The sequence below is a fragment of the Anabrus simplex genome, chromosome 14 (genome assembly GCF_040414725.1).
Source record: "Anabrus simplex isolate iqAnaSimp1 chromosome 14, ASM4041472v1, whole genome shotgun sequence".
Taxonomy (NCBI): Eukaryota; Metazoa; Arthropoda; class Insecta; order Orthoptera; family Tettigoniidae; genus Anabrus; species Anabrus simplex.
The window spans coordinates 54713913-54727711 of NC_090278.1; the positions used below are offsets into that span (position 1 = coordinate 54713913).

General features: G+C 40.5%; 1 protein-coding gene across 1 annotated transcript in view; it reads right to left on the reverse strand.

The window, feature by feature from the left end:
- mTerf5 (mitochondrial transcription termination factor 5) overlaps positions 1–4257 on the reverse strand; it is a 46420-nt gene extending 42163 nt beyond the window's left edge. The window contains exons 1-2 of the mRNA XM_067158371.2: positions 3968–4257; positions 3771–3868 (exon numbers count right to left, since the gene is read on the reverse strand). Coding sequence (XP_067014472.2) covers positions 3771–3868; positions 3968–4100 — 231 coding nt within the window. The 5' untranslated portion in view covers positions 4101–4257. The remainder of the gene's footprint in view (positions 1–3770; positions 3869–3967) is intronic.
- Between the last annotated feature and the right edge of the window lie 9542 nt (positions 4258–13799).

Genomic DNA, 13799 nt, shown 5'->3' on the forward strand with positions numbered 1-13799 from the left:
AGACCACAGATTCTGGGTTCAAATCCGGGAGAGGTGAGAGGATTTTTGAAGGGCACAAAAAAGTCCAATTGACACTCCATGTTGAATGATCAGCACACAAAAAGATCTTTGGGGTCTATACACTTCATGTTTACCTAACAAAATTAATTAAATCTCAGCCACAAATAACCCAACAGACATCCAGTTTCTCTGCCATGTGATACAGAAAAAAGGAATGTTGAAAGTGACATGCCAGCAGCTTAAGTGACATCATATAATAACTATACGAAACTATACGGAAACATAAAATACTATTTGAGACCAAGGGAAATGGAAACTATTTGTCAAAAACGTCGACCCTGAATGAAAGGGAAACTTTGTTAAGAAGGAAGCCATACTTGCCGGTGTTAACTCAATTAAATGTAATTAATGTAATTAATGTCGAACACACAAGTTAAATATAGGCTAAATATTACACTATAACTTATCTGTAAAACAACACATTATTACAGAAGGAATAAAAATAAAAAACAGTGATTAATAATCATCATCAGAGTGGGGAAGTAATTCAGTAAAATTAATCAAATTATTGGGAAGGAAGCGACCACGGCCTTAATTAAGGTACAGCATTCTATATTCGATACAGGTGAAATCTGAATTTATGAAGTGTGCTGTATAGTGACAAAACCATTGGGCTGGATCGGTAGGGCCTCGAGAACATTTTTATTCTGCACGGTTTGGCAACAGAATGTATTTGTGTTGATTTCTGGGAATTTTGTCATTTCCCATTACATGTCAGCCAATGGCAGCTAAGAGAGATTGGTGCATGGTACAATTCATTAGGCTATAAAAGTAGTTCTCGGGGCAGGCTAGTGGAACCCTGGCTGTCATAATGGTAGAAACAGTGTAGACACTCTTAACATACAGGGTCTCTCATAAACTAAGACCGAATGCATGGCGTTTGTAATCTGCGCTACGGCAGCTGCCTCAGCCGAACTTATGTTGCACGCGGCCGCCCTGCTTTAAGCGTGTATACAATCTTATATGAAATCTTACATGATAAAAGATGCTGGAAGTGTCGTCCATCCTGGGTTATAGGCTACAGGCATTGTAACTGGTAACCACATTCTGGCTGAAGCGAGTGAGTTCTACCACTGTAATGTTTCTGATTTCATTCGTAATGTTTTCTTTCAGTTCCTCCAATGTGTGAGGATTTGTTCGATACACGTTTTCTTTCAGTTTATCCCACAAGTAAAAATCACACACTGTTAGATCTGGAGAACGAGGGGGAAATAGACCAGCACTGATCATTCTGTTTGCAAACACTTGCAAGATTCTAAGAAAGGGAAACTTCTGCTGTATGAGCAGAGGCTGAATCTTGTTGAAACCACCCACGCGATATTTCTTCTTCCGTTAACTGATGGAAGAATGGCATCAAAATGTCATCTTGGTACCTCTCTGCATTTACTGGTCTTGAAAAAAACAGGCCCAATTATTCGTCTTGCACTAACAGCACACCAAACACTAATCTTCCTATCATAATGATGGACTTCATAAACACCATTAGGATGTTCTGCAAACCAATAGAGAGAGCTACGATTGTTCACATGACCATTAAGATGAAACAATAACTTTTACATAAGAAAATACGCTGTTGCAATAATAACCGTCTCACCATGTTAACTGCCGAGATTCAGACTGGCGACTCATGCTTGCCACCAATATAAATGGTCCGTTATTAGACATCATAAATTTTCCAGCCAACTCATTCCTGGTTGCCAGCCGCTGGCATGGAATGCAAGTAGCTACTTCAGCCATGGACAATGGCGGGTTCTGCTCTTTATTAGGTTATAAAAGTAAATGTACTTCTGAGGGCGGGATGGTGGGTTCCTAGATATCGCAATGAACACATATCTCCTCTAAAAGGAATTCCAAGTAAGGGTGCCGCTTCCGTACCCGGTGTGCATACTTAGGGATGATTGAAATCATATAAAAATGATGTGAAACGATACCTGAAGTAGCAGAGAGGAGAGATCCTTCCTTTATGCTTGCTAGAAACCCACCACCCCGCCCCAAAAAGTATTCTTACTTATATAGAATTAAAACTGAGGCTGTGTAAATCAGGTGATTGCGACCATGTGCTGTGTTCCTATTGGCCGGCCAATGTTCGCGATGTGTTCCTATTCGCCGGACAAGCTTCCTAATGTCTCTGGCAGAGCTCGCACCGTGTGCATGTACAGGGCTGCCATGTTTGCTGAAATTAAGAGAACCAAGAATTTCAAAGTTCACCGCCAATTTCGAAGTTCGGTAAACGTAAGAAAACTATGACTGGCTAAAAATAAGAAAACCGCCACTGTACTAGTGTCATGGCGTGTGCTGGATGTGAGTGTTCTATTCGCGGCATTATAACCTTGTGTTGTGACGAAGTAAAATTCACGGATTTTATAATAAGTCATGGCATAATAAAGAGAGCTAATCCCTGTGGAGTCTGTGGTAGGGATCGAGAAGTGAAGGTATCTGGAAGCCGGTATTTTTTCTCGTGTGAGAAACGCACGTGTTGGTTCAAACAGTCTGCGAAGACGGGTACCTTTATAGAAGCACACCTTTCTCCGCAGAAAGTTATAACATTCGTAGCTTACTGGCTACTGGGAAATAGACCCCACTACTCATTAATTGAGTCTGAGCTCAAAGTGAGTTCGGAAACAGTGTCATATTGGTCCTCGTACTGTAGGGAAGTTTGTGAAGATTGGTCCATTCAACATTCTACACGACTTGGAGGAGTAGGTGTAGTTGTCGAGATAGACGAGGCCAAGCTTGGCAAAAGAATGTACAACCGCGGACGTCGCATGGAAGGTCAGTGGGTTTTTGGTGGGGTTGAACGCGAAAATAATAAGAAATTTTTCGTTGTGCCTGTGGAATCCCGCGACAGCGCTACACTACTCGCCATTATTAAAGACTACATCTTGCCCGGAACTACTATAATCTCCGACTGCTGGAGAGCCTACAACTGCCTCCAGGACGAGGGATTTCTCCACCCGAAAGTGAACCATTCAGTGGAATTTGTGGACACGGAGAAGAGCGAACACGTCCACGCCTTGAATGAGGAATGTCTCACGGGGGAAGAACTCGTAGTGCATACAAACACTATTGAGAGGAAGTGGAGGAACATTAGAGAATCCCTACCTGTTTCTGGACGGAAAAAAGAGCATTTCCTTGGCTACCTATCGGAACATCTATTTAAATACACCTTCCAGACCCCCTTTCCTGTCACGCGGGATACTAGAGGCCTAAAGGCCGCTCCGCGGCTTCTAACCTGGGGGCTTATGCCCCCAGACCCCCTTTGCTTCCCACCAGGCCAATGGTCTAACCAATCCAGTCCAATGGTCTTGTCACTAACAATCCATAAGTTGGCAAGCCTGCTTAGTGTTGCGTGATGTCGCCCGAGTCGCGCCATGTTGGATCTCTAACCTGACTTTCGCACACCGGATACGGAAGTTTTACCCAAGTAAGATTTGCATTATTTTCACTTCCTTATAATGTTATAAACCTCGGGCTGCGAAGTGTCAACTTATACCGCCATGCCGTAGGATGCCTGCGATGAGAAGCGAGGGGGGGGGGGGGGTGTTATGTCAATATTGTTACTGTGCCAATTACCACATGAACAGGGTAAGTAAGTAAGTCCAAATGATAACCTCCCTCCTTGCAACTAAATGAAATAATAACAGGCAATTCAAGAACGGGAGGGCACTTGCCGCCAGTACTGTTACCCATTAATTAACTAGATAACTTACTTTCAGCATTTGGATGGATCTCTCCAATACGCCATGATCCAATTTCTGCAGTGGAACATTCTTGCTTAAAATGTCTGAGCTTTCTTCATGAGAACACCCTAAAAACAAACAAAAATTTTCGGTGATGAAGAAACAGGTTATTTTTTGGTGTCCTCATTATGACAAGTGGTACAATACATTGAAATATTAATCTATACCTAATAGAATTCTTAGAATCTCGGCATTTTCTTCCAAACTTCTCTCCTGACTGAACTTCCTGACATTAATATAACGCAATTTGAACAATTTGGAAGCTACAGACTTCCATCGTATATAATGTGGCATTATCATAATTGATTTTCAGTCACAATAATAGAAGAAATCACTACGTAAGGACACCAACTTCAAATAACAATAACAACATAACACTGCATCTATATTAAACAATTCCAATGTATGTAAAAATTTACAGAACACCTCGAAACATGATACCAACTGTGTATGTGCTCCGCCATATTAACATTTTCTTTTCGATTTCGAGTTTCAACATCAATAATAATCGATAGATGGTACCAGATCGAGTCTCAGAGCAAGTCGTGAGCAAGACCATCTAGTACTTGATCTTCAATATATAAGCTATCGATATTAGCTAAAATGGCGCCCCATTCGGTTTGTTCAAAGGTAAACACGAGGATATGTGAAGCATCAGTTAAGTCTTTTCTGTTGGTTTGGCTAGATAAGGAAACGTTAGTGTAGTGATGTTTTTTATTGAAATTCGATTTTTAAACTGATATGATGTATTAGGACCGTATCATTCGTGTTGTGAGCCTGGATATGAATCATATTAAAGCAGATGGACTCACATTCAAATCAACTGTGCTCATCATGGTGATTTCGTAGTTACAAACAATTAATAAGGATGCATTAAAATATTCCAGGGTAAATTTTTCATTAGAGAGGATATTTTACGCATACTTCATAGTTATTTTTTCTGGGTAAGGCCAAAGCTCTGAGTTGGTACAGATCCATTTACCAACTACTACATATTTTGAGGTTATATGAAGTGAGAAAGCTATTTATTTTATTTTATTGTTCTGTTGATTAAATTAGAGGATATAGTATCAACTGATGTACTGCCACTTGCAGTAAGTATTTACTGACCAACGATTTGAGTGTTAATGTGTTTTATACGAAAGTTCGTGTGCCACCAGAGAACTTCAAATCAATTCTACTAGTGAGAGACAAAGATTATCTGAAGTGTAACATATGGAATATAACAGGTGAATCATTATCAGAATAAATGTTATGGGTGAATTGAAATTCGTGACAGTATTATGTTTCTAAAAAATTTCTTGAACGAGGTAGGCCATTATATTTCAAAGTGTACGGCAATAGACAGTTCAATCAAATAAAACAAATATTGATTTATTGGAAGATGCATTACGGACTGAAATAATTTACCAAGGGTGCGTACTATCATATTCAACAATATTAAACAATTCCGATGTATGTAAAAATTTACAGAACACCTCGAAACATGATTGAAATTTGATAAATTTCCAGCTTCTTTGAAATCATTTAAGAAAAGACTGGGTAAACAACTGATAGGTAATCTGCCCCCTGGACGATAGCCCTAAATGGATATTATTTATTGGAAACTGCCGCTCTCTGAAACGCACCCGATGTTCCCCAGGACTGTTATTTTAGAATGCAATCCTATCTTACCTATTTCCTGGACGTATGTATACGGGCCAATGTCATTAGATGAAAAAATGAACTGGCGTATGGCTTTTAGTGCCGGGAGTGTCCGAGGACAAGTTCGGCTCGCCAGATGCAGGTCTTTTGATTTGACTCCCGTAGGCGATCTGCGCGTCATGATGAGGATGAAATGTTGATGAAGACGACAAATACACCCAGCCCCCATGTCAGCGAAATTAACCAATTATGGTTAAAATTCCCAACCCGGCCGGGAATCGAACCCGGGACCCCTGTGACCAAAGGCCAATACGCTAACCATTTAGCCATGGAACCGGACGACATTAGATGATAGGCCCCTTTAAACAACAAGCAAAAAGCATGGACTTACGTATGGAAAATACTTATGTTTTGAATTTCCCACATATTGCTCGCGTAACTATACGTCTAGATAGCATTGATTCTACAGTATTACGTCAAGTAAAGCATTCTTGAATGAAAATAGTAAACTGCTTGAAGAATCAGGAATGTGTGTGAAATGACGTACAGGGAATGAAAAGTATTGTGTAGTGCAGAAAATAGAGTAGATATCGGTTCTTATTTCTTCAATGTCATGCCACGAAATAAGTATATTCAGTGTTCTCCTCAGAAATTTTCGTCAGCCGGCTGGCAGGAATTAGTTGAGCAGCGGGGAACACTACATAAAAAATTAATATGATAAAATTTCAATTTATTCCTTTCAGGGCATTAACAATATCAGACAGGTAAACGTTAACCGTAAAATTGAACGATTTTAGTGTTATTATCACGAACAAGACATAACAGAGTATGTTGAACTTCAAGTGTTCTATTGCTCGTTCATAATCGTTTAACACCAGAAATCATTCGGTTGCTGAGGAGTGCCATACGGGTTTGCGACGTCTTGCGAAACTGAATGCTCGCATATAATTGCACGCTAATACAGACACCGCTTGCGCACGACACTACGTGATAGTCAAGCTTAACATTTAAACTCCGATGTAAGAGACACAATTATCCTGACAATAATGAAGATTTATCATTTAAATAAACAGTTTTACAGTATATAGGTTTTAATTTATAGCACTCAATGAACTCGAATATGTATTAATATCATGTAACTTGCACATATCTAGATTATGTAAAAACGGCAGGGCAGTGCGCCCATTAAAAAGGTCCTAAGGAGAACACTGTGATATTATTGACTTTCCCTGCATAAAATAGTTTCAACCTGATACACCATACAACGTTACAATTGACGTTTCACATGTAATACGTGAACTTGAGAGAATTCTAGTGATAAAATGAGTGTTCAATATCGCTGATGTATCAATGTCATTAGTGCACAAATATGTTTCCTGCAAATAGGCTTCTGACCTATTGACCTATGTCTAGTATCGTAGTTGGTTTAAAATGCTCTATATTTTCAGATGGATCTTCTTATTTTGTTATTTTAATATGGTATATTGAAATGTGAACGTTGTTATTGACAACTTAGCAATTCAACACGATAATCAGAAGGTTATGTTTATGTATCACAGGCATGTTTACATTCGACCGATGCGTCAGCCATGTTGATTTTGTATGGAGGCCTGATAATATTGGAGATGGCCTTGAATGGAGTCGGTCTTGGCTCATGACAAGACCAGACTTTGACCAAGACTAACTACAATGAGAGAATTGAAATTCGTAACAAGGTTATGTTTCTAATAATTTTCTTAAACGATGTAGGCTATTATATTTACTGTGAAAACTTATGGTAATAGAAAGGTCATTCAAATAGATGTATTTCTAAAACAAGTATTGATTTATAGGAAGAAGAATTACAGACTGGAATAATTTACCATTGGTGCCTCTTATTATATCTACACCAATTTGACAAATTTCCAACTAGTTTTAAATCATTTAAGAAAAGACTAGGTAAACAACTGATAGGTAATATGTCTCTTGGACTGCAGTCCTAAATTTAGATCATTGGTGACTGAATTAAAACTGCCACTCTTTGAAACGCATCAAATATTCTCCAGGGCTGTTATTTTAGAATGCAATCCTATCTTACCTATTTAGGGACCATACTAGTACATGGAGAAGACTTATATTTTTAATTTTTCACATAATGCTTATCTGAATAGGCTATATGTCTAGATAGCATTGGTTCTATTACCCCAAGTAAAGCATTCGTGAATGAAAATAGTTAACTGCTTTAAGAATCAGGAATGTAGCGTGTGTACAGACGTACCGGTACAGAGGTTGAAAAGTATTGCGTATGGCAGAAAATAGGGTAGATGTCGATTTTTATTTCTTCATTGTCAAATCCATGAAATAATATATTATTGACCTTCCCTGCTATTTTTTGTCAACGGATACACCATCTAATCTTACAATTGACTCGTTACATGTATTGCATGAGCTTGAGAGAATTCTAGTCATACAAATAGTGTTGTTCAATATCGCTGATGTACCACTGTCATTAGTGTACAAATATGTTTAAGTTTAGTTTAAAATGCTCTGTATTTTGTTATTTTACCTTAACATGATATACTTAAATGTGTACGTTATTATTGACAACTTAGCAATTCAGTACGATAATCAGAAGGTTATTTTTATGTATCACAGGTTTGATTATATTCAACCGATGCGTCGGCCATGTTGATTTTAGGTTCTTTCCAACACAGCCCTATACCAGTAGATGGCGGCTTTGCTCATGCGAAACACGAAAAATCCTTTCCACCACGGTCAAAATTGAGTTCATGTATTCGTCCGAGTGCTACAGTCAGGCTTTCCAACAAGTAGTGCGCGGCCTGAGGCTAGACACGCACTTGCGATTTATAATCGGGCGATTGTTAAGCCGCAAAAATGAAACGCATTGCTAGAAATACATGCACGCGACTGTAAAATCGCAGCGATTAAGGAGATGCAACCGCACCTATTTTCTTGGTGAAGCAACAGTCGCGCTTTCGGAATGAGTCGCATGGAAATGAATGAATCTGCGCGCACAAGCGACTATTCAGCCCAAGATTCAGTCGCAGTTCAAGTACGGAAGATAGAAGCGCTTTGTGTACACTGTCTCACTGCGTGAATTTAGAATAGAGCCGAAAATATCTGACAAAGAATCAAATTCAAGGTTATGACTTTCATTATTGGTTCCGTATTGAATTAAGATTACACGTAGCCTAATTTGCAATGTTTATTCCACCTACTCAATACTGCACAATAATTGCAATGTCTATAAATACATTACAATATGTTATCAAGGGACTAGTTTCGACCCTATGTGGGTCATCACCAGCCTAACTAAGATACACTTATTCATTTGCTGATGTCCTGAAACAAAATTACATTGTGGAAATAAAAAGTAAAAGAGTGAACTGTGTATGTGATGCGATGATGTACATATACAATGGTGGAGTGATGAAATATTGCTAGATAAAATTATGTTGTACTGATCAATAACAAAAAAAAATCAAGTTTTACATCAATCACAATTAGACTGTAAGAATGGTATCACACGATTTTTTACAATGATGATAAAATATGCCCTTGTTTAGTGAATGCTCTAAAATTGCACATTAAAAGTATAAAATGCCGATTGAACGCGAAGTCCACAGATACTTCTATTGAGTTCTATATTTCAAGTGCATATTCAGGTAGAGAATTGAATGTTGAACATTGACGCAGAGGGTGTCTGTCTTGATTAAGGTCCAATATTTCTGATACAGAAATTAAATGTAGATAAAACCATACGACATTCTTATATTATAATGGATTCTCGCTGTAATATGAGGAAAATTTCCAGTTGCAACTAGTTGCACTCTACTGGTCAGGTCGTTCACATTGCGCGCAAGGTTCTATTGGTTCCGTGCCCAGTAGGTAAGATCATGTGTAATGGTGCTGCGTCATTTGTCGGCTTATACAGAAGAACTGAACTTTTTTTTTTTTGCTTTCGAGCAATAATAATGGTTCTACTTGTGGTGTTAAAAGTGAGTTCGTGTTTTCTTGTGATTTTTGTGTTGTATAATAGGGTTTTTGATTAATATTTAATATGAATTTCATGCCGTAGCCGTGTTGAAACACCGGATCCCGTGAGATCTCCGAAGTTAAGCAACATTGGGCGTGGTCAGGAATTGGATGGGTTGCCACGCGCTGTTGGTGGGGGTAAGGGAATGGAGGAGCGGAAAGAAACTGGGCACCCTACCGCACGTAAACTCCGGCTCAGGAACACCTCTGCGGAGGTTCGGACCTGCCTTTGGGCAGAATAACCCTTACCTTACCTCATGCCGTAAATGTCCGCCATTTTGGTAAATACGACAATCACTCCATTGATAACACGATCTAGAGGTCACTTCATATATCTAACATTTTTTTGACGTTACTGCACTCATTTTGTTTCTTTTGTCATCAATTCCATAGAAACCGCGAATAAGATATGCAATGTTCTTTTTACTGTCAGCGTTGCCGAGGTCACACTGCCGGCCACTATTGTCAGCCATCTTTAAGACTGGCAATGTGACGCATATGTATTGGACAGCATAATATATTATTACCTTGTCAGCTCACGTGGGGGTTTAGTTCCGAACTGAGTAAGAACTAAGCATAACCCTGCGCGAGACACTGGGATGGGGCCCTCAACCCCGACACGGCGCGTCCCAATGGCTAATAGGGGAAGTTTCCTGTAGATATACAGGACAAGTGTGAATAAGACGTAGTCAAATAAGCACTCGCAGATCAACTGAGGAAACGGCTTCTATGGCAGAAGAGGACATATGCCTCAATGGCTGAGAGGGCGGAAGAACCAAACAAAATCCACCACGCGTCTGACTCGGATCGAGCGGCAAAGTGGTCAGCGTCTATTTACCTATAGTAGTAGGTTCGGCTGTATAGTTACGTTCCAGGAACTAGCTATCCCTGGCCCTAATTTCCCAGTGGAAACACTGGACCAATCTTTGATTACAAGCTGTGATGATGCGTGAGAATAAAATCAGCATTACCCCAGGTGGTAACCAATACACCCGTCATGAGACGGCTACTGGGTATTTAGATTCTGGGGAACCCAGGCAATCACGAACACAGAGAAAGTCGAAGTTCTCTAGCAAACTAACATCCAAAACCTTCACATACATTGGTATGTTCAATGTAAATACCTTAATCCAACCTGGTAAACTGCACAATCTTGAAATAGAACTAAATCAACAGAAAATCCAGATACTTGCCCTGCAGGAAACAAGATTCACTGATGAGAACAAAACTGATTATGGAAACTACCAGATCTTCAAGAGTAAAACGGGCCGGAGAGTTGGTAAGAGAACTCCCTTACTAGGAATGGCCTTCATGGTACATACAAGTATAGTAGACTCAATAAAACAAGTCACCCCCATAAGCAACCGGATCATCATCATCATCAGTTTTCCACTCCAGTTGCCCGGGTGTGGTTTACGAGCACTCTCCACTTCTGTCTGTCCATGTACCACTCTTCTCTCAAGACGACATCCCAGCTGACTCCTCTTGTTCCTATGTCCTCTTTCACTTGGTCCAGCCATCTCTTCCTAGGTCTTCCTACCGGTCGTTTTCCGGCCACGACTGTGTGTAGCCATTGTTTTGCTGTCCTTCCATCGTCCAATCGTTTGACATGGCCGGATCAGGACTATGCGAATCCAATGTGCTAACAAGAAATATACAATAGTGAATGTGCTTGTACCCACTAACGCGGACAATAAAAAAAGAACCGCAAAAACTGGTGCATTCTGAGCTAAACTTGAAAAAATCATGGCGAAGATTCCAAAAGAGGATACAAAAATTTTACTGGGCGACTTTAACGCACAAATTGGTAAAGAAAAAGAACACCAGAAAACTGTTGGAAAATTCCCTGCTCACAAATTCACTAACAAAAACGGGTTGAGACTGACTGATCTGTGTCAATAAAACAATCTTAAAATCATGTCAACTTCTCTGAGAAAATCACCACGGAAACAGTCCGACTCGTTGGCTGAACGGTCAGCGTACTGGCCTTCGGTTCAGAGGGCCCCGGGTTCGATTCCCGGCCGGGTCGTGGATTTTAACCTTAATTGGTTAATTCCAATGGCACGGGGGCTGGGTGTATGTGTTGTCTTCATCATCATTTCATCCTCATCACGACGCGCAGGTCGCCTACGGGAGTCAAACAGAAAGACCTGCACCTGGCGAGCCGAACCCTTCCTGGGATATCCCGGCACTGAAAGCCATACGACATTTCATTTACCACGGAAACAGAAGACCTGGAGGTCTCCCATTCCAGGGATCGGTGAATTTCAAATCGATCACATTGCCATCTCTCATCCCATGCAGAGATAGGTACACGATGTACAGGTACACCGAGGAGCAAACGTCGATTCCGATCACTATCTAGTGAGAATAAAGGTAAAATTCACCCCGAAGAAAATTCACCGTAAGAGGCCTCACATACCGAAGTTTGACACGACACCGATTGGAAACACTAATTGCAAGAAGTGCGGGAAAGGGAACATGCAGGCACCTGGGAGAAATTCCGCAACAAAATCATCCAGAAAGCTCGAGAGCAAATTCCCCTGAAAAAGAATGCAGAACAACCTTGGTGGAATTTTGAATGTGAACGTGCATTGAAGGAACGAAAAGAAGCATTCCAGAATTACAACAGCAAGAAATCTCCAGAAAACCAAACACATTTCAATGAAACTAGAAAACGAGTAGCCAAAATCATCAGGCAGGTCAAGATAAAACACTTGAAGCAACAGCTGAACTCGATTGAAGATAATTTTCATAAGAACGTACGAGATTTCTACAAGGAATTCGGAGGACAAGATCAGATGGAAAACTTGCACTCAGTAATCAGGAAAATTGTCAGGAACTAGCCCTTTACTTCGCTGATCTCCTCAACTGTCCAGAGCCCCACACAAGATTCCCTCAAGAACCTTCAAGGCACATTTTCCCAGATTCTCCACCACCGACAGAGGAAAAAATCCGCGGCCACATCCTCAAACTTAAAAACAATAGGGCCTCTGGGGAAGATGGCAACAATGCGGAATTTCTGAAAAATCTTGGACCTAACTCCCTCAAGGACTCACTCAAATCATTACAGACATCTGGCAATCGGAAGAATTACCTCAGTACTGGAAGTGCGCCCTCGTCGACCCATTTCACAAAAAGGGAGATAAGACTGACGTGAACAATTACAGGGGCATTTCTCTTCTCCAAGTGGCATACAAAATTCTTTCAGCTTGCCTTTTGAAGAGAACACAAGAACAACTTGAAAAAAGTTTCCGCCCTGGGCGCTCGTGTGCAGAACAAATATTCAACTTAAGGGCAACACTTAAATACAAAGCATTGAGGAACAAACCGGTCATCTGCATTTTTGTTGACTTCAGGAAATCGTACGACTCGGTTGATCGACAGTCTCTCTTCATTATTCTTGACTCCAAGACCCTCAGCCTCACCAAGGCAACACTCACTGACACTATCTCCAAAGTTAAATTCATAGGGGAGATCTCTGAACAATTCCCGATTAAAACTGGCGACCGACAAGGTGACGGCCTATCTCCGCTTCTTTTCAACCTCGTCCTAGACGAAGTTATCCGCGAGAGGGAGAAGACATTGAAAGACATGGGATACTGGTGCCCCATACGACTAGGACGACCCAAAGACCGTACTGAGATATTCTGCCTCGCTTTTGTAGATGACCTGGCCATACTGACAGATGATGTAGTCACAGCCGTTAAATAAATTGAAACCCTTAGCGAATGCGCTGGAAAGGTTGGCCTACAATTTCCTTTGAAAAGACCAAGTTCTTCTGCTCAAAACTTGACATCCAAAATTTGAACACGACATATGGGCAAATCAACCGAGTACCACACTTCAAGCACTTGGGAGAAATACTTGAACTAACGGGAGGCGAGAAGACTGCCCAGAAAATTCTCCTACAGAAATTTCGGAAAGGCTACGGTAGAGTTCACAACAGATACAATAAAAAGTGATTGTCCCGCCATGCAAAAATCAGACACTATAATACAGTAATCAAGCCCGAAGTCTTATATGCCAGCGAGACCCTTACACTAAACGGGAAAGGTGACCTAGAAAACATTTTAAAAGAAGAAAGAAAAATCCTGAGGAAAATTCTCGGCCCCCCAAAAAACAGAAGATGGTTATAGAATGAGGTCTCGCAAAGTGACAGAAGAGCTTTCCAACATTGCAGCAGACATCAGCAAAAGACGTCTGAAATTTTATGGGCACGTCCGCAGACTGCCGGCAAGCAGGCTGACACACAAGATTCTCACCTACATAGAATATCTAAAAAATATTTCATGCGTACTGGAAGTGAAGAAGGATCTG